This window comes from Haliotis rubra, unplaced genomic scaffold, assembly GCF_003918875.1.
Source record: "Haliotis rubra isolate DU_JTF1 unplaced genomic scaffold, ASM391887v1 Scf256, whole genome shotgun sequence".
In the NCBI taxonomy this organism is placed as follows: domain Eukaryota; kingdom Metazoa; phylum Mollusca; class Gastropoda; order Lepetellida; family Haliotidae; genus Haliotis; species Haliotis rubra.
The window spans coordinates 39,185-61,044 of NW_025766625.1; the positions used below are offsets into that span (position 1 = coordinate 39,185).

Consider the following 21,860-nt stretch of genomic DNA (forward strand, 5'->3'; position numbering starts at 1 on the left):
CAATTCTGTTCACTGATTTATTCAGCAGAAGGAATGATGATACGGGCCTAGGTGATTACCCAGTTGGTGCGCATGCGCAACGGGAGGTAACTCCACGAGGTGGGGGCCTTATAATAAATAAAAAAGTTTATTTATTGTACAATCTTTTTATTAAAAAAACATTGATACAACTGTCACAGGACATTTTCAGCGTGGAAAATGTATAATATGTACCCCAAGGACGACTCTCTTCGAAGAATTGAAAACCTCTTCAGGTTTGGTTAAGTTTTTTGAGCCTTTATATAAGGAAGTCGGCATTATCTTCAAGACTGAAGTTACTTTCACAACAGCCAGGAAAACAACCTACCCAGCATTAATATTACAGAGCGAGATAATTCGGGCCGGAAAATCTGTAGCGTTTACCATTAACCCTCGAAACCGCGTGGTCACTTTCGTGTAACCCGGAAGCTTACGGTGAAGACCGGCGATTGTTCTAATATCAAGCGGTGGCTATATTATACAAGGTTCCTTTTCCTGCTACACCGGTGACATCACAGCTGGTACTCTACAGAATCAAAATGCCTTGTTCTGACTGGACCGCGATGGACAACGCCTTCACGAGAGGTCGATCATAGTTCACAGTTCAAGATATAGGTTGCAGAAGTGACAACAATATATCAGTGAGCGAGCAAAGCCTCTTTACAGTCCAGCTAATCTGAACCTTCATGATTGGGCTGCCTTCATAAGGTTAGAGACCTCCCCTGTCAAGTAAGGGCGAGGGCACGGCAGTCAGGCAAATTTTTACATAAAGTTCAACGATGGCAGTCACCCCTGGTTGTGCACCTACATCGTCAAGGACTTCGCAGCGAATTTACCTCGACGACAGGATACAAGTGGATCCAAATCCACAGCGTCTCAGACTACAGTTGAATTTCATCATCAAGCTACTAACACAACTAGGATGGTTAGTAAATCTACTTAAGTTTGACCTAGAACCTACGCAAGATCTGCAATTTCTAGGTTTTTGATTTGTAACGGCGCAGAATCGTATATTGTACCGGAGGGCAATGGATCAAGATCCAACAGTCAATCCCATCAGAGGCAGACTACAAATACATCCGTTACAAGTCATCATCAATTCGCATCTAGACGAATCTCTACCGTTCAGTTACCGGATCAGGTCAAACCTCATCTACTATGGTGGACCAAGAGATCGAATGTTTGCGTAGGCGTCTCGTTAATAGAGCTGGAATCGATAACACTTCTCTACGTAGATGTGTCACTACAAGGTTGGGGAGCCCATCTTGCCAACAGGACGGCATCAGGGCTATGGAGCAATCAAGAGAGCAAATGTCACATAAATCTGCTAGAGATGCAAGCAGTGATAAAGCCTTTATGCACTGGAGCAACTTACTACAGAATGCTCAGTTGATGATTCACACAGACAATTGGACAGTGGCGCGTTTTTATGTGAACAAACTAAGCTCAACCAGGTCCCCGAACCTATCGACTCTATGTTTTCAATTGTTGATTTGTCGACAATCTCAACATACATGTCAGAGCATATCACATTCCAGGAGCAAAGAATGTAATAACAGGCGGCTCTCTCGGCCCACACCTACCATCACTGACAGAATGGATGCTCCATACAGAGATATTCACTCAAATTATCAGAAAATAGGATCTCCACTAATAGACCTATTTGCCCTTTCGATTCAACAAACAACTGACAACTTTCATTATCGTCAGTTCCAGACCCACTAGTATGGGCAGCGGGCGCACTAAGCATATTGTGGGAAGGAATCAACGCTGGTGACGCTTTTCGCCACACCAGCGTTAATCCCACAAGTCTTACTCAAAATCAGTCAAACGCAGAGCCTCCATCTGAATTTGGTGGCGACTACTGACCAACGAGCGAGCGTGGTTTCCAACTCTTATTCAAAGAATCGGACAACCAATACTACATCTTCCAGAGTGCTCGAATCTGTTAATACATCTGCACACCAAACAAGCAATACACGGAAAGCCAGAAATATTCCAACTTCACGTTTGGATTGTATCAAGGCGTGTCTGAATCACAAGTTATTCAGCCAGAGCGGCAAAGCAGTCAAATTTGCCCTGCGTAACTCAACTTGCAACTTATACTATGACAAATGGCACAGTTTTGTCAATTATGCTGCAAGAAAGGATTTACAGCTAGATATGCTACTCATCCTCAAGTGGCTGACTACTTATGTTATTCTCGTCCAGACTAAAATTTAAATGAAACCAACTTGTCACATATCTTGCAGCAATAAGCTCTGTCATAATTGAGAGCGCGTCAAGTTAACCTAAACCCAGTTACTCACCTTGCTACGAGCTTTCGATTGGAGGATTAAAGCGGAAGTTTCAGCTCCAGCTTGGGATCTGAATATAGTGCTCCAACACCTCATAAGTGAGGGTTTATGAACACGCTTTGATGATATACTTGGGACCCATGATCGATGGATCTATCGATGGCCGCCAGTAAGAGCACTGAAAATATATCTCCACAGATCCAAACAGAGGAGGGGAAAATTCAAGAGATTTATTTACTCTATCAACAGCTCATGAGCGGAAGTCTCCGCGTACTACTATCTCCATTTGGATCAGAACTGTCATACTCGTGCCTACAAGACTGCAGGACTTCGACCCTCCAAGAGCTTCTAATCCTCATGATATTAGGCTAACATCTACACTTGCTATACACGGCAAGTGAGCTTGGAATACCATAATGGAGGGTTATTTCTGGAGATCTGATATGGTGTTTGCCAACCACTATCTGAGAGATATCACCACAGAGGACGTCTCAGGTATCCACCAATTCGATCCCATGGTCCTCGCACAACAGTTGACAGTTCCTCGGAGAAGATAAGTCAATCTTACAGATTTCTACTTATCTATAACAGTACTAAATAGTTACATGCTATATAGATTTTTGCATAAGTTCTTTTATTATCTTAAGCTCAGTACTATGGTTATTATATCATACAATATATAAGCTAACAACTCTACGGAGTTTGTTATTATATATTTAGCTTAAGTTAATCATATCTTAAGCTCAGTACTATGGTTACATTATAAATGTATTAGCTAACAAACTCTACAGAGTTTTTGCTATTATATATGTAGCTTAAGTTAATTATATCTTAAGCACAATACTATACTCATATCATAAAAATATATTAGCTAACAAACTCTCACGGAGTTTTGGCTATTATATATGTAGCTATAAGTTTATTCATATCTTAAGCTCAATTACTATGTTTATATCATAAAAGTATTAGCTAACAAACTCTAAGGAGTTTTTGGCTATTATATATTTAGCTTAAGTTTCATCTTATCTTGGCATTATGGTTACATTATAAAATGTATTAGCTAACAAACTCTGGGAGTTTTGCCTAATATTATTTATGTAGCTTAAGTTAATTATATATAAGTAAGCACAGTACTATACTCAGTATATCATAAAATATATTAGCTAACCAACTCTAAGAAGTTTTGCTATTATATATATTAGCTTAAGTTTTATTCATATCTTAAGCTCAGTACTATGTTTCTCTATCATAATATAGTATATTAGCTAATAAACTCTAACGAGTTTTACTGCTATTATATATGTTCAGCTTAAGTTTATTCCTTAAGCTCTATAATAGGGTCACATTTCATAAAATGTATTAGTTAACAAACTCTACAGAGTTTGGTTACTATTATACAGCTTAAGTTATCAGTTATATCTTAGGCACAGTACTTATGTTATAGCTTAAGTATATGCATATCTTGTAAGCAGTACTTTGGTTATTCTTATAAAAGTATTCATTATAAACTATCAACAGTTTATACTACCACATTAATAACTTCAGCTTTATATTAATGTTGTATATACTTTTATCATAATAAGTATATTGTAATAACCCATTTATGGCAGCTGTTAATTTAGCAGCAGGAATTCATCAGTTCAGTGCCTTCATGAAGTTCCCATAGGGTTATTACAATCATCTCAGTTCAAATCACTAATTATCAAAATCCAAAGTATTATATAATCCCACCTCCTATTCCGTCGGATTCTACAAGCAATAAGCATGAGTCAGGATAAGAAAAAATATGAAATTTTTAGAGTAAAATTGATTTTTATTCTTATCCTGACTCATGAATAAGCTTCCTCCATCCTCCCCACTTAACACTTTGGATTTTCCCTGAAAATAAAGTGTTGGGCTCAAAACAAGAAAGGAGAGAGTGAGGCACATGGGCTTGGGTGGCGCCCTCCTTCCCGCGCTTACGGAAAGGGAGATAACTCGGGGTGAGTACTAATGAGTGATTTTTTTATTGAAGGGAGCTTCAATTGGGAGATACAAGTGTTCCACTAGGTTCGCCAGAAAAAGAAGACAAGCAAATAAACATGAGTCAGGATAAGTATAAAAATATTAATTTTACTCTAAAAATTTCATTTTTGTGTCAGCTTTGTGTCTGGCCCTTGTCATCAGTTATGTGTTATCATATTATCTTTAATTAGCCAGATTACTAGACCAAAGACAATATATCAAGCTGAGACTTTTGTCTAGTGGCGTAAGTGGTAGACTGCATCATGGCCACCAGTGGATTGTAGTATGATTTATGTGATCTGTCTGGTGTGTGGCAGCAGTACACTGACATCAGGACAAGACACATAGACCAGATGCAATACTATATGTGTTATTGTTTGTACTGAATAGAAGTAATTGGGAAATGTTAAAGCTTCATTTGTTCTGATTACAACTTGTTACTGTTAGCGAACTGCTACATGTTGAAATTCTTGAAAGGCATGTTGCACAATGTCTTTTGTCAGTAAGAGTTGGTTGTTAAAGCTAGAAATATAATTGCCATCATGGGTGGCTAATACATCAACACGTCAGTGTGGCTCACTTACATATTTCAGTCAGATATTTTAGACAAGCAATAATTGCAAACTTGTCCTCTCTGCCTATATCCATTCCATTGTATCTTATAGTTAGAAACAAAATTGTGTTTGCCTTTTGGTTTAGGCCTCCCACAAACATAGTTTGGAACTTGTAGATGTTATCGTTTGATGAGGAAGTGATATATGGATAGAAAGAGAGATGATACATTTGTAGAGTGCCTAATATCTGCCTAAAAGATGCTCCGTGGCACTGTGGAAATATTATGCTGAAAGTGCAGACATTATGACCTTGGTTAACCAAAGCTGCCTGTGGGGTGCTAGAAGGTTAACAGTCATATGACCATCTTATCCTACCGGGTACCCATTCACTGCTGAGTAAACAGAGGCAAATTTGACCAAACTCACTTGCCTAAGGTGAGACCACATGTGTCAAATGTGCTTCATTGTGGGGCAGGACTGAAGTACTGGAAACTCTCAGGAGTCAATCTGTCAATATGTTAGGGAACATGTATACTTTGTAAGTGTGGCCCGGATGATGATGTTATTGTGTTCCTGACTGCAGGTCTGATTGGGAAGATCACATTACACATCCCACTGAGTCGACTTCGAAGTGAGCCATGGGTCATCTCCATAGAGAAACTCTTCCTGGTGGCAGGCCCCCTGACTGACATGAAGGTAAGTCACAGCCCTTCTCATGCCTCCAGCTGATCCAATTAACGTGTCAAGTGTCCTAATCAGCAAACAGGTGTCTCATGGGACCCTCTCATAGGTGTGCCGGAAACCAGGAACCATCCTTATTCTCACTGCTGGATGTGATTGTGAACATTGGGTGCAGTTGATGCACACGCACACCTTTTGCAGATACCTTATCTGTTCAGTGTGCCCTTGGCCAATGCACTTTGTGACAATGTCTATATTATGGGTTCAGACACTTTCCAAATCTTGTGACCTATGAATATCCGGGGTAGAATAGGTCTTCAGCAACCCATGCTTGCCACAAAAGGCGACTATGCTTGTCATAAAAGGTGATTAACGGGATCGGGTGGTCAGACTCGCTGACTTGGTTGACACATGTCATCGGTTCTCAATTGCGCAGATCGATGCTCATGCTGTTTATCACTGGATTGTCTGGTCCAGACTTGATTATTTACAAACCGCCGCCAAATAGCTGGAATATTGCTGAGTGGGGCGTAAAACTTAACTCACTCACTTTAAATCTTGTACCACCCACTTGGTGATCTAAATCCCAGACTCACCCTTGTTAAGCATCTGGGTTTGTAGTGCTCATGGGTCTCAAAGTTGTAGCAGACCTCCATCACTTCATCTTTCCCCACTTTTCAAGCTAACGCACAGTGATTTCACTGAATACTGATTTTTTTTTATTTCAAGAAAATCTTCATACCTAGAAGATTCACTACCCTATGATATAGCTGGAATCACTCAATCGCTCAATAAAATATGAGGGATTGTGTTATGCTTGCCCTGATCACAGTCACATGAAAACTTTTGTGTAATGCATGGGCTGTATGTAACATGGAACAAGTCGACCATGGTAGACTCCTGTAGTTCCTGTTGCTTCAGTAATGGGAGCTGTGACTGTGGCAGGCTGTGTGTCCACATGGATGTCAGTGTTTGTTGTTTTTGTTCCAGTATGCCCTCAGTAATGGTAGCCATGAATGTGGCAGGCTGTGTGTCCACATGGATGTCAGTGTTTGTTGTTTGTGTTCCAGTATGCCCTCAGTAATGGTAGCCATGAATGTGGCAGGCTGTGTGTCCTCATGGATGTCAGTGTTTGTTGTTTGTGTTCCAGTATGCCCTCAGTAATGGTAGCCATGAATGTGGCAGGCTGTGTGTCCACATGGATGTCAGTGTTTGTTGTTTGTGTTCCAGTATGCCCTCAGTAATGGTAGCTGTGAGTGTGGCAGGCTGTGTGTCCACATGGATGTCAGTGTTTGTTGTTTGTGTTCCAGTATGCCCTCAGTAATGGTAGCCATGAATGTGGCAGGCTGTGTGTGTCCACATGGATGTCAGTGTTTTTGTTGTTTGTGTTCCAGTATGACCCTCAGTAATGGTAGCTATGAATGTGACAGGCTGTGTGTCCACATGGATGTCAGTGTTTGTTGTTTTTGTTCCAGTATGCCCTCAGTAATGGTAGCCATGAATGTGGCAGGCTGTGTGTCCTCATGGATGTCAGTGTTTGTTGTTTGTGTTCCAGTATGCCCTCAGTAATGGTAGCTGTGACTGTGGCAGGCTGTGTGTCCACATGGATGTCAGTGTTTGTTGTTTGTGTTCCAGTATGCCCTCAGTAATGGTAGCCATGAATGTGGCAGGCTGTGTGTCCACATGGATGGCAGTGGATGGCATTTGTTGTTTGTGTTCCAGTATGCCCTCAGTAATGGTAGCTGTGACTGTGGCAGGCTGTGTGTGTCCACATGGATGTCAGTGTTTGTTGTTTGTGTTCCAGTATGACCTCAGTAATGGTAGCTGTGACTGTGGCAGGCTGTGTGTCCACATGGATGTCAGTGTTTGTTGTTTGTGTTCCAGTATGCCCTCAGTAATGGTAGCTGTGACTGTGGCAGGCTGTGTGTCCACATGGATGTCAGTGTTTGTTGTTTTGTTCCAGTATGACCCTCAGTAATGGTAGCTATGAATGTTGCAGGCTGTGTGTGTTCACATGGATGGCAGTGTTTGTTGTTTGTGTTCCAGTATGACCTCAGTAATGGTAGCCATGAATGTGGCAGGCTGTGTGTGTCCACATGGATGTCAGTGTTTGTTGTTTGTGTTCCAGTATGACCTCAGTAATGGTAGCTATGAATGTGGCATGGCTGTTGTTTGTGGTTCCAGTATGTCCACATGGATGGCAGTGTTTGTTGTTTGTGTTCCAGTATGACCTCAGTAATGGTAGCTATGAATGTGGCAGGCTGTGTGTCCACATGGATGTCAGTATTTGTTGTTTGTGTTCCAGTATGACCTCAGTAATGGTAGCTGTGACTGTGGCAGGCTGTGTGTCCACATGGATGTCAGTGTTTGTTGTTTGTGTTCCAGTATGCCCTCAGTAATGGTAGCCATGAATGTGGCAGGCTGTGTGTCCACATGGATGTCAGTGTTTGTTGTTTGTGTTCCAGTATGCCCTCAGTAATGGTAGCCATGAATGTGGCAGGCTGTGTGTCCACATGGATGTCAGTGTTTGTTGTTTGTGTTCCAGTATGCCCTCAGTAATGGGAGCTGTGACTGTGGCAGGCTGTGTGTCCTCATGGATGTCAGTGTTTGTTGTTTGTGTTCCAGTATGACCTCAGTAATGGTAGCTGTGACTGTGGCAGGCTGTGTGTCCACATGGATGGCAGTGTTTGTTGTTTGTGTTCCAGTATGCCCTCAGTAATGGTAGCCATGAATGTGGCAGGCTGTATGTCCACATACATGGATGTCAGTGTTTGTTGTTTGTGTTCCAGTATGCCCCTCAGTAATGGTAGCCATGAATGTGGCAGGCTGTGTGTCCACATGGATGGCAGTATTTGTTTGTGTTCCAGTATGCCCTCAGTAATGGTAGCTGTGACTGTGGCAGGCTGTGTGTCCACATGGATGTCAGTGTTTGTTGTTTGTGTTCCAGTATGCTCTCAGTAATGGTAGCTGTGACTGTGGCAGGCTGTGTCCACATGGATGTCAGTGTTTGTTGTTTTTGTTCCAGTATGACCTCAGTAATGGTAGCTATGAATGTTGCAGGCTGTGTGTTCACATGGATGGCAGTGTTTGTTGTTTGTGTTCCAGTATGACCTCAGTAATGGTAGCCATGAATGTGGCAGGCTGTGTGTCCACATGGATGTCAGTGTTTGTTGTTTGTGTTCCAGTATGACCTCAGTAATGGTAGCTATGAATGTGGCAGGCTGTGTGTCCACATGGATGTCAGTGTTTGTTGTTTGTGTTCCAGTATGACCTCAGTAATGGTAGCTATGAATGTGGCAGGCTGTGTGTCCACATGGATGTCAGTATTTGTTGTTTGTGTTCCAGTATGACCTCAGTAATGGTAGCTGTGACTGTGGCAGGCTGTGTGTCCACATGGATGTCAGTGTTTGTTGTTTGTGTTCCAGTATGCCCTCAGTAATGGTAGCCATGAATGTGGCAGGCTGTGTGTCCACATGGATGTCAGTGTTTGTTGTTTGTGTTCCAGTATGCCCTCAGTAATGGTAGCCATGAATGTGGCAGGCTGTGTGTCCACATGGATGTCAGTGTTTGTTGTTTGTGTTCCAGTATGACCTCAGTAATGGTAGCTGTGAGTGTGGCAGGCTGTGTGTCTACATGGATGTCAGTGTTTGTTGTTTGTGTTCCAGTATGCCCTCAGTAATGGGAACTGTGAGTGTGGCAGGCTGTGTGTCCACATGGATGTCAGTGTTTGTTGTTTGTGTTCCAGTATGCCCTCAGTAATGGTAGCTGTGACTGTGGCAGGCTGTGTGTCCTCATGGATGTCAGTGTTTGTTGTTTGTGTTCCAGTATGCCCTCAGTAATGGTAGCCATGAATGTGGCAGGCTGTGTGTCCACATGGATGTCAGTGTTTGTTGTTTGTGTTCCAGTATGCCCTCAGTAATGGTAGCCATGAATGTGGCAGGCTGTGTGTCCACATGGATGGCAGTATTTGTTTGTGTTCCAGTATGCCCTCAGTAATGGTAGCTGTGACTGTTGCAGGCTGTGTGTCCACATAGATGTCAGTGTTTGTTGTTTGTGTTCCAGTATGCCCTCAGTAATGGTAGCTGTGACTGTGGCAGGATGTGTGTCCACATGGATGTCAGTGTTTGTTGTTTGTGTTCCAGTATGCCCTCAGTAATGGTAGCTGTGAATGTGGCAGGCTGTGTGTCCACATGGATGTCAGTGTTTGTTGTTTGTGTTCCAGTATGCCCTCAGTAATGGTAGCTGTGAATGTGGCAGGCTGTGTGTCCACATGGATGTCAGTGTTTGTTGTTTGTGTTCCAGTATGCCCTCAGTAATGGTAGCTGTGACTGTGGCAGGCTGTGTGTCCACATGGATGTCAGTGTTTGTTGTTTGTGTTCCAGTATGCCCTCAGTAATGGTAGCTGTGAATATGGCAGGCTGTGTGTCCACATGGATGGCAGTATTTGTTGTTTGTGTTCCAGTATGCCCTCAGTAATGGTAGCTGTGACTGTGGCAGGCTGTGTCCACATGGATGTCAGTGTTTGTTGTTTTGTTCCAGTATGCCCTCAGTAATGGTAGCCATGAATGTGGCAGGCTGTGTGTCCACATGGATGTCAGTGTTTGTTGTTTGTGTTCCAGTATGCCCTCAGTAATGGTAGCCATGAATGTGGCAGGCTGTGTGTCCACATGGATGTCAGTGTTTGTTGTTTGTGTTCCAGTATGCCCTCAGTAATGGTAGCCATGAATGTGGCAGGCTGTGTGTCCACATGGATGGCAGTATTTGTTTGTGTTCCAGTATGCCCTCAGTAATGGTAGCTGTGACTGTTGCAGGCTGTGTGTCCACATGGATGTCAGTGTTTGTTGTTTGTGTTCCAGTATGCCCTCAGTAATGGTAGCTGTGACTGTGGCAGGCTGTGTGTCCACATGGATGTCAGTGTTTGTTGTTTGTGTTCCAGTATGCCCTCAGTAATGGTAGCTGTCAATGTGGCAGGCTGTGTGTCCACATGGATGTCAGTGTTTGTTGTTTGTGTTCCAGTATGCCCTCAGTAATGGTAGCTGTGAATGTGGCAGGCTGTGTGTCCACATGGATGTCAGTGTTTGTTGTTTGTGTTCCAGTATGCCCTCAGTAATGGTAGCTGTGACTGTGGCAGGCTGTGTGTCCACATGGATGTCAGTGTTTGTTGTTTGTGTTCCAGTATGCCCTCAGTAATGGTAGCTGTGAATGTGGCAGGCTGTGTGTCCACATGGATGGCAGTATTTGTTTGTGTTCCAGTATGCCCTCAGTAATGGTAGCTGTGACTGTGGCAGGCTGTGTGTCCACATGGATGTCAGTGTTTGTTGTTTGTGTTCCAGTATGCCCTCAGTAATGGTAGCCATGAATGTGGCAGGCTGTGTGTCCACATGGATGTCAGTGTTTGTTGTTTGTGTTCCAGTATGCCCTCAGTAATGGTAGCCATGAATGTGGCAGGCTGTGTGTCCTCATGGATGTCAGTGTTTGTTGTTTGTGTTCCAGTATGCCCTCAGTAATGGTAGCCATGAATGTGGCAGGCTGTGTGTCCACATGGATGTCAGTGTTTGTTGTTTGTGTTCCAGTATGCCCTCAGTAATGGTAGCTGTGAATGTGGCAGGCTGTGTGTCCACATGGATGTCAGTGTTTGTTGTTTGTGTTCCAGTATGCCCTCAGTAATGGGAGCAGTGAGTGTGGCAGGCTGTGTGTCCACATGGATGTCAGTGTTTGTTGTTTGTGTTCCAGTATGCCCTCAGTAATGGGAGCTGTGACTGTGGCAGGCTGTGTGTCCTCATGGATGTCAGTGTTTGTTGTTTGTGTTCCAGTATGCCCTCAGTAATGGTAGCTGTGACTGTGGCAGGCTGTGTGTCCACATGGATGGCAGTGTTTGTTGTTTGTGTTCCAGTATGCCCTCAGTAATGGTAGCCATGAATGTGGCAGGCTGTATGTCCACATGGATGTCAGTGTTTGTTGTTTGTGTTCCAGTATGCCCTCAGTAATGGTAGCCATGAATGTGGCAGGCTGTGTGTCCACATGGATGGCAGTATTTGTTTGTGTTCCAGTATGCCCTCAGTAATGGTAGCTGTGACTGTGGCAGGCTGTGTGTCCACATGGATGGCAGTGTTTGTTGTTTGTGTTCCAGTATGCTCTCAGTAATGGTAGCTGTGACTGTGGCAGGCTGTGTCCACATGGATGTCAGTGTTTGTTGTTTTTGTTCCAGTATGACCTCAGTAATGGTAGCTATGAATGTTGCAGGCTGTGTGTTCACATGGATGTCAGTGTTTGTTGTTTGTGTTCCAGTATGCCCTCAGTAATGGTAGCCATGAATGTGGCAGGCTGTGTGTCCACATGGATGTCAGTATTTGTTGTTTGTGTTCCAGTATGACCTCAGTAATGGTAGCTATGAATGTGGCAGGCTGTGTGTCCACATGGATGTCAGTGTTTGTTGTTTGTGTTCCAGTATGACCTCAGTAATGGTACCTATGAATGTGGCAGGCTGTGTGTCCACATGGATGTCAGTATTTGTTGTTTGTGTTCCAGTATGACCTCAGTAATGGTAGCTGTGACTGTGGCAGGCTGTGTGTCCACATGGATGTCAGTGTTTGTTGTTTGTGTTCCAGTATGCCCCTCAGTAATGGTAGCCATGAATGTGGCAGGCTGTGTGTGTTCACATGGATGTCAGTGTTTGTTGTTTGTGTTCCAGTATGCCCTCAGTAATGGTAGCCATGAATGTGGCAGGCTGTGTGTCCACATGGATGTCAGTGTTTGTTGTTTGTGTTCCAGTATGCCCTCAGTAATGGTAGCTGTGAGTGTGGCAGGCTGTGTGTCCACATGGATGTCAGTGTTTGTTGTTTGTGTTCCAGTATGCCCTCAGTAATGGTAGCTGTGAGTGTGGCAGGCTGTGTGTCCACATGGATGTCAGTGTTTGTTGTTTGTGTTCCAGTATGCCCTCAGTAATGGTAGCTGTGACTGTGGCAGGCTGTGTGTCCACATGGATGTCAGTGTTTGTTGTTTGTGTTCCAGTATGCCCTCAGTAATGGTAGCTGTGAATGTGGCAGGCTGTGTGTCCACATGGATGTCAGTGTTTGTTGTTTGTGTTCCAGTATGCCCTCAGTAATGGTAGCTGTGAATGTGGCAGGCTGTGTGTCCACATGGATGTCAGTGTTTGTTGTTTGTGTTCCAGTATGCCCTCAGTAATGGTAGCTGTGACTGTGGCAGGCTGTGTGTCCACATGGATGTCAGTGTTTGTTGTTTGTGTTCCAGTATGCCCTCAGTAATGGTAGCTGTGAATGTGGCAGGCTGTGTGTCCACATGGATGGCAGTTTGTTGTTTGTGTTCCAGTATGCCCTCAGTAATGGTAGCTGTGACTGTGGCAGGCTGTGTGTCCCATGGATGTCAGTGTTTGTTGTTTGTGTTCCAGTATGCCCTCAGTAATGGTAGCCATGAATGTGGCAGGCTGTGTGTCCACATGGATGTCAGTGTTTGTTGTTTGTGTTCCAGTATGCCCTCAGTAATGGTAGCCATGAATGTGGCAGGCTGTGTGTCCTCATGGATGTCAGTGTTTGTTGTTTGTGTTCCAGTATGCCCTCAGTAATGGTAGCCATGAATGTGGCAGGCTGTGTGTCCACATGGATGTCAGTGTTTGTTGTTTGTGTTCCAGTATGCCCTCAGTAATGGTAGCTGTGAGTGTGGCAGGCTGTGTGTCCACATGGATGTCAGTGTTTGTTGTTTGTGTTCCAGTATGCCCTCAGTAATGGGAGCAGTGAGTGTGGCAGGCTGTGTGTCCACATGGATGTCAGTGTTTGTTGTTTGTGTTCCAGTATGCCCTCAGTAATGGGAGCTGTGACTGTGGCAGGCTGTGTGTCCTCATGGATGTCAGTGTTTGTTGTTTGTGTTCCAGTATGCTCTCAGTAATGGTAGCTGTGACTGTGGCAGGCTGTGTGTCCACATGGATGGCAGTGTTTATTGTTTGTGTTCCAGTATGCCCTCAGTAATGGTAGCCATGAATGTGGCAGGCTGTGTGTCCACATGGATGTCAGTGTTTGTTGTTTGTGTTCCAGTATGCCCTCAGTAATGGTAGCCATGAATGTGGCAGGCTGTGTGTCCACATGGATGGCAGTATTTGTTTGTGTTCCAGTATGCCCTCAGTAATGGTAGCTGTGACTGTGGCAGGCTGTGTGTCCACATGGATGGCAGTGTTTGTTGTTTGTGTTCCAGTATGCTCTCAGTAATGGTAGCTGTGACTGTGGCAGGCTGTGTCCACATGGATGTCAGTGTTTGTTGTTTTTGTTCCAGTATGACCTCAGTAATGGTAGCTATGAATGTTGCAGGCTGTGTGTCCACATGGATGTCAGTGTTTGTTGTTTGTGTTCCAGTATGACCTCAGTAATGGTAGCCATGAATGTGGCAGGCTGTGTGTCCACATGGATGTCAGTATTTGTTGTTTGTGTTCCAGTATGACCTCAGTAATGGTAGCTATGAATGTGGCAGGCTGTGTGTCCACATGGATGTCAGTGTTTGTTGTTTGTGTTCCAGTATGACCTCAGTAATGGTAGCTATGAATGTGGCAGGCTGTGTGTCCACATGGATGTCAGTATTTGTTGTTTGTGTTCCAGTATGACCTCAGTAATGGTAGCTGTGACTGTGGCAGGCTGTGTGTCCACATGGATGTCAGTGTTTGTTGTTTGTGTTCCAGTATGCCCTCAGTAATGGTAGCCATGAATGTGGCAGGCTGTGTGTTCACATGGATGTCAGTGTTTGTTGTTTGTGTTCCAGTATGCCCTCAGTAATGGTAGCCATGAATGTGGCAGGCTGTGTGTCCACATGGATGTCAGTGTTTGTTGTTTGTGTTCCAGTATGCCCTCAGTAATGGTAGCTGTGAGTGTGGCAGGCTGTGTGTCCACATGGATGTCAGTGTTTGTTGTTTGTGTTCCAGTATGCCCTCAGTAATGGGAACTGTGAGTGTGGCAGGCTGTGTGTCCACATGGATGTCAGTGTTTGTTGTTTGTGTTCCAGTATGCCCTCAGTAATGGTAGCTGTGACTGTGGCAGGCTGTGTGTCCTCATGGATGTCAGTGTTTGTTGTTTGTGTTCCAGTATGACCTCAGTAATGGTAGCTATGAATGTGGCAGGCTGTGTGTCCACATGGATGTCAGTGTTTGTTGTTTGTGTTCCAGTATGCCCTCAGTAATGGTAGCCATGAATGTGGCAGGCTGTGTGTCCACATGGATGTCAGTGTTTGTTGTTTGTGTTCCAGTATGCCCTCAGTAATGGTAGCCATGAATGTGGCAGGCTGTGTGTCCACATGGATGGCAGTGTTTGTTGTTTGTGTTCCAGTATGCCCTCAGTAATGGTAGCTGTGACTGTGGCAGGCTGTGTGTCCACATGGATGTCAGTGTTTGTTGTTTGTGTTCCAGTATGCCCTCAGTAATGGTAGCTGTGACTGTGGCAGGCTGTGTGTCCACATGGATGTCAGTGTTTGTTGTTTGTGTTCCAGTATGCCCTCAGTAATGGTAGCTGTGACTGTGGCAGGCTGTGTGTCCACATGGATGTCAGTGTTTGTTGTTTGTGTTCCAGTATGCCCTCAGTAATGGTAGCTGTGACTGTGGCAGGCTGTGTGTCCACATGGATGTCAGTGTTTGTTGTTTGTGTTCCAGTATGCCCTCAGTAATGGTAGCTGTGACTGTGGCAGGCTGTGTGTCCACATGGATGTCAGTGTTTGTTGTTTGTGTTCCAGTATGCCCTCAGTAATGGTAGCTGTGAATGTGGCAGGCTGTGTGTCCACATGGATGTCAGTGTTTGTTGTTTGTGTTCCAGTATGCCCTCAGTAATGGTAGCTGTGACTGTGGCAGGCTGTGTGTCCACATGGATGTCAGTGTTTGTTGTTTGTGTTCCAGTATGCCCTCAGTAATGGTAGCTGTGACTGTGGCAGGCTGTGTGTCCACATGGATGTCAGTGTTTGTTGTTTGTGTTCCAGTATGCCCTCAGTAATGGTAGCTGTGACTGTGGCAGGCTGTGTGTCCACATGGATGTCAGTGTTTGTTGTTTGTGTTCCAGTATGCCCTCAGTAATGGTAGCTGTGACTGTGGCAGGCTGTGTGTCCACATGGATGTCAGTGTTTGTTGTTTGTGTTCCAGTATGCCCTCAGTAATGGTAGCTGTGACTGTGGCAGGCTGTGTGTCCACATGGATGTCAGTGTTTGTTGTTTGTGTTCCAGTATGCCCTCAGTAATGGTAGCTGTGAATGTGGCAGGCTGTGTGTCCACATGGATGGCAGTGTTTGTTGTTTGTGTTCCAGTATGCCCTCAGTAATGGTAGCTGTGACTGTGGCAGGCTGTGTGTCCACATGGATGTCAGTGTTTGTTGTTTGTGTTCCAGTATGCCCTCAGTAATGGTAGCCATGAATGTGGCAGGCTGTGTGTCCACATGGATGTCAGTGTTTGTTGTTTGTGTTCCAGTATGCCCTCAGTAATGGTAGCCATGAATGTGGCAGGCTGTGTGTCCACATGGATGTCAGTGTTTGTTGTTTGTGTTCCAGTATGCCCTCAGTAATGGTAGCTGTGACTGTGGCAGGCTGTGTGTCCACATGGATGGCAGTGTTTGTTGTTTGTGTTCCAGTATGCCCTCAGTAATGGTAGCTGTGAATGTGGCAGGCTGTGTGTCCACATGGATGTCAGTGTTTGTTGTTTGTGTTCCAGTATGCCCTCAGTAATGGTAGCTGTGACTGTGGCAGGCTGTGTCCACATGGATGTCAGTGTTTGTTGTTTGTGTTCCAGTATGCCCTCAGTAATGGTAGCTGTGACTGGTGGCAGGCTGTGTGTCCACATGGATGGCAGTGTTTGTTGTTTGTGTTCCAGTATGCCCTCAGTAATGGTAGCTGTGACTGTGGCAGGCTGTGTGTCCACATGGATGTCAGTGTTTGTTGTTTGTGTTCCAGTATGCCCTCAGTAATGGTAGCTGTGAATGTGGCAGGCTGTGTGTCCACATGGATGTCAGTGTTTGTTGTTTGTGTTCCAGTATGCCCTCAGTAATGGTAGCTGTGACTGTGGCAGGCTGTGTGTCCCTCATGGATGTCAGTGTTTGTTGTTTGTGTTCCAGTATGCCCTCAGTAATGGTAGCCATGAATGTGGCAGGCTGTGTGTCCACATGGATGTCAGTGTTTGTTGTTTGTGTTCCAGTATGCCCTCAGTAATGGTAGCTGTGAATGTGGCAGGCTGTGTGTCCACATGGATGTCAGTGTTTGTTGTTTGTGTTCCAGTATGCCCTCAGTAATGGTAGCTGTGACTGTGGCAGGCTGTGTGTCCACATGGATGTCAGTGTTTGTTGTTTGTGTTCCAGTATGCCCTCAGTAATGGTAGCTGTGACTGTGGCAGGCTGTGTCCACATGGATGTCAGTGTTTGTTGTTTGTGTTCCAGTATGCCCTCAGTAATGGTAGCTGTGACTGTGGCAGGCTGTGTGTCCCACATGGATGGTCAGTGTTTGTTGTTTGTGTTCCAGTATGCCCTCAGTAATGGTAGCCAGCATGAATGTGGCAGGCTGTGTGTCCACATGGATGTCAGTGTTTGTTGTTTGTGTTCCAGTATGCCCTCAGTAATGGTAGCTGTGAATGTGGCAGGCTGTGTGTCCACATGGATGTCAGTGTTTGTTGTTTGTGTTCCAGTATGCCCCTCAGTAATGGTAGCTGTGACTGTGGCAGCTGCTGTGTCCACATGGATGTCAGTGTTTGTTGTTTGTGTTCCAGTATGCCCTCAGTAATGGTAGCTGTGAATGTGGCAGGCTGTGTGTCCACATGGATGTCAGTGTTTGTTGTTTGTGTTCCAGTATGCCCTCAGTAATGGTAGCTGTGACTGTGGCAGGCTGTGTGTCCACATGGATGTCAGTGTTTGTTGTTTGTGTTCCAGTATGCCCTCAGTAATGGTAGCTGTGACTGTGGCAGGCTGTGTGTCCCACATGGATGTCAGTGTTTGTTGTTTGTGTTCCAGTATGCCCTCAGTAATGGTAGCTGTGACTGTGGCAGGCTGTGTGTCCACATGGATGTCAGTGTTTGTTGTTTGTGTTCCAGTATGCCCTCAGTAATGGTAGCTGTGACTGTGGCAGGCTGTGTGTCCACATGGATGTCAGTGTTTGTTGTTTGTGTTCCAGTATGCCCTCAGTAATGGTAGCTGTGAGCTGTGACTGTGGCAGGCTGTTGTTTGTCCAGTATGCCCATGGATGGCAGGCTGTGTTTGTTGTTTGTGTTCCAGTATGCCCTCAGTAATGGTAGCTGTGACTGTGGCAGGCTGTGTGTCCACATGGATGTCAGTGTTTGTTGTTTGTGTTCCAGTATGACCTCAGTAATGGTAGCTGTGACTGTGGCAGGCTGTGTGTCCACATGGATGTCAGTGTTTGTTGTTTGTGTTCCAGTATGACCTCAGTAATGGTAGCTATGAATGTGGCAGGCTGTGTGTCCACATGGATGTCAGTGTTTGTTGTTTGTGTTCCAGTATGCCCTCAGTAATGGTAGCTGTGAATGTGGCAGGCTGTGTGTCCACATGGATGTCAGTGTTTGTTGTTTGTGTTCCAGTATGCCCTCAGTAATGGTAGCTGTGACTGTGGCAGGCTGTGTGTCCACATGGATGTCAGTGTTTGTTGTTTGTGTTCCAGTATGCCCTCAGTAATGGTAGCTATGAATGTGGCAGGCTGTGTGTCCACATGGATGTCAGTGTTTGTTGTTTGTGTTCCAGTATGACCTCAGTAATGGTAGCCTATGAATGTGGCAGGCTGTGTGTGTCCACATGGATGTCAGTGTTTGTTGTTTGTGTTCCAGTATGACCTCAGTAATGGTAGCTATGAATGTGGCAGGCTGTGTGTCCACATGGATGTCAGTGTTTGTTGTTTGTGTTCCAGTATGCCCTCAGTAATGGTAGCTATGAATGTGGCAGGCTGTGTGTCCACATGGATGTCAGTGTTTGTTGTTTGTGTTCCAGTATGCCCTCAGTAATGGTAGCTATGAGCGGGCTGTGTGATGGATGCAGGCTGTGTGTCCACATGGATGTCAGTGTTTGTTGTTTGTGTTCCAGTATGACCTCAGTAATGGTAGCTGTGACTGTGGCAGGCTGTGTGTCCACATGGATGTCAGTGTTTGTTGTTTGTGTTCCAGTATGCCCTCAGTAATGGTAGCTGTGAATGTGGCAGGCTGTGTGTTCACATGGATGTCAGTGTTTGTTGTTTGTGTTCCAGTATGCCCTCAGTAATGGTAGCTGTGAATGTGGCAGGCTGTGTGTCCACATGGATGTCAGTGTTTGTTGTTTGTGTTCCAGTATGCCCTCAGTAATGGTAGCTGTGACTGTGGCAGGCTGTGTGTCCACATGGATGTCAGTGTTTGTTGTTTGTGTTCCAGTATGCCCTCAGTAATGGTAGCTATGACTGTGGCAGGCTGTGTGTCCACATGGATGTCAGTGTTTGTTGTTTGTGTTCCAGTATGCCCTCAGTAATGGTAGCTATGACTGTGGCAGGCTGTGTGTGTCCACATGGATGTCAGTGTTTGTTGTTTGTGTTCCAGTATGCCCTCAGTAATGGTAGCTGTGACTGTGGCAGGCTGTGTGTCCACATGGATGTCAGTGTTTGTTGTTTGTGTTCCAGTATGCCCCTCAGTAATGGTAGCTGTGACTGTGGCAGGCTGTGTGTCCACATGGATGTCAGTGTTTGTTGTTTGTGTTCCAGTATGCCCTCAGTAATGGTAGCTGTGAATGTGGCAGGCTGTGTGTTCACATGGATGTCAGTGTTTGTTGTTTGTGTTCCAGTATGCCCTCAGTAATGGTAGCTGTGACTGTGGCAGGCTGTGTGTCCACATGGATGTCAGTGTTTGTTTGTGTTCCAGTATGACCATGATCAGAAGGAGACGGAGCGGAGTGCCAAGGCAGACATGTTGGATGCTCTGGAGGCCAAATGGCAGGTGGGTAGAGCGGCACTCTCCGATGTAGGTCCTGGTGTCTGATGAGACAGGAAGACTGCTTACAGTGCCATTGTGTATACATTGACAAATCATTTGCTATTTTTTGTTGGAGAAAGAATTTGCCGCATCAGACTGAAAAAGCTGGTGAGATTCATCAGTAGGAGCAATCTGTCCATTCAACACTCATATCAGCTGAAGCTGAGCAAGTTAGATATACACACTATAATACAGAGGGACTAACAGTTATGGTAATGTTGGTTTAGGGCAACATTTCTACCTTGTGTTGATTGTTCCAACATTGAGAATAACTTAAAGATATTATATCATCAAGACCATTTGTGTTATTCCAATCATATTTTAGGTTCAGCGCCAAGGAAAAAATCCAGATTATGCCTCTTCTTCTTCCTGGTTCTCATATGGGACATCCATGGCTGCCAATGTCCTGGAGAATATTCAGGTGACTATCTGCTAGTGCTAAGCTCTTCTCCAACTTGCGTTCATGCCATATAAGGATATGTGAATGTTGCCAATATAGGTGTTTCTTGGGGGAAGGAAACCGAGTCAGTGCAAGCTACTGACCAGTGCTCTCAGTATCTATACCTTCACCTTGTCCATGGGGCTCAGCAAGACTGCCAGGAAGTGAAAACTCCTAAATGGGGCACACATCTGGGAATGTTTTGTGTTGATGCTTTCTTCATCTTATGCCATTGTCTTAAATCTACCTGTTGTCATTCAATGGAAATTTTACATGAACTGATTTAATGTTTGTACAAGTACAATTATATCTGTGACCGGTAGTACCGAGAAACCCCTCTAGCTTGGACCTTGTTATTCTAGGTATGTTTATCGTTTGTTTGTTTGTTTAACACTGTACTCAGCAATATTCCAGCTAATATTCCAGCGATATATGACAACAGTTTGTAAATTATTGAGTCTGACAAAGAGCAAATCGGTCTATGCTATTGGGATACATTGATGCCAGCGAGCAAGAAAACTTACCCCGGTATTATGGGTTAATGAAGACCAATATTGGCGCAGATCTTCAATGGTCCATGCTTGTGTGTTGAGTAGGATCCCCGCACCCATGAGACATCAAGCTGGACATATGATAATGAGACAGTGGTACACCAACGGGGGCACCATGTATTTGTGTGTTTGACTGGGTTTTGTTTGTTTTCATGTCAGCTACACGTGAAGGATGTACATATCCGATATGAAGACGAGCACCTCAATCCATCCTGTCCCTTTGCTTGCGGTATCACCATCCAGAACCTCAGTGCACAGAGCACAGACAAGAGCTGGGTTGGTATTCATCGCCTTGATTTCAGTACTTGACTGGGTTAAGATTCTTTTCCATTAGGGTAAACCTTTTTAGATATGTAGAATGTTGAATATGATGTAATGTTACATAGTCATTGAGAGGTATATATGTTGCAGTTGTCCAAGTTTGTGAGCCGCTCAGAGAGCGACATTATGTACAAGCTGGCTGACCTGAAGGACTTCTCTGTGTACTGTGATACCAACGCCACCATGCTGGGAGACCTCTCCATGTCAGACCTTGCAGTAAGTCGCACAGTCACATGATAACATTTTCTAAAGCCCAAACAGGAAATATAAAGCTGTGATGTAATAGAGGTAGTATTCTCCACATTATACACATTTTCTTCAGTTTGATGTTTGTGGACATATCATAATATGATTTACCTAAGGTAAATTTTACAGTGATCTTGCACTGGACATGTTGAGGGATGCTCCTATATTGTGTGAACCGTGATCTTGCACTGGACATGTTGGGATGCTCCTATATTGTGTGAACCGTGATCTTGCACTGGACATGTTGAGGGATGCTCCTATATTGTGTGAACCAAGGGACTCACAAACTCGCAACATTAACAACAAGGATTAGCTAACTCTGATATCTGTTTTTGTATTACAGTGATATAGATGGAAAACATGCCTCAGACCCGATTCTACCTAACAAATATATATGGAAGTACATAGCATTACAATGATATGTGTTTGGGGAATATAACAGTAAGGCAATGTTCAAAAATTGGTGTGTCCAGGGGCCATAAGATTTTGTGTTTGGTATTTGAAATGCCGCTGCATTTTTCCTTTTGCATTAGGTCATTTTGAAGACATTCATATCTGTGTTAACTAAACAGGATGCACTTCAGCGTGGCATGTATGTATCCACTGCTGACGGCAACTTCCACGACCACGCAGTACATGTTAAACCCAGTGAGTGTGCCAAGGCTCAGATCAAACGGCGCAGCACCACCCTCCCGCTCGGTCAGCCTCCACCCCCAGGATCAGTGTGGACATAAGCCTGGACAACATCGCGCCTTCCACCTGACCACAGAGCAGTATCAGAGTCTCCTGCTGT

General features: G+C 44.7%; 1 protein-coding gene across 1 annotated transcript; it reads left to right on the top strand.

Moving 5' to 3' along the window:
• Positions 1-4,808: 4,808 nt before the first annotated feature.
• LOC124279774 (vacuolar protein sorting-associated protein 13D-like) lies at positions 4,809-21,801 on the top strand. Its single transcript, XM_046715654.1, has 7 exons — positions 4,809-4,821; positions 5,457-5,569; positions 19,400-19,474; positions 19,836-19,931; positions 20,660-20,776; positions 20,912-21,037; positions 21,640-21,801. The coding sequence occupies exons 1-7, from the start codon at positions 4,809-4,811 to the stop codon at positions 21,799-21,801; spliced, it is 702 nt and encodes a 233-aa protein (XP_046571610.1).
• Positions 21,802-21,860: the final 59 nt, after the last annotated feature.

Coding starts and splice junctions, on each gene's coding strand:
- LOC124279774 (XM_046715654.1), top strand. Junction 5,570..19,399: donor GCCCCCTGACTGACATGAAG/GTAAGTCACAGC, acceptor TTTGTGTTCCAG/TATGACCATGATCAGAAGGA. Junction 19,475..19,835: donor CTCTGGAGGCCAAATGGCAG/GTGGGTAGAGCG, acceptor ATCATATTTTAG/GTTCAGCGCCAAGGAAAAAA.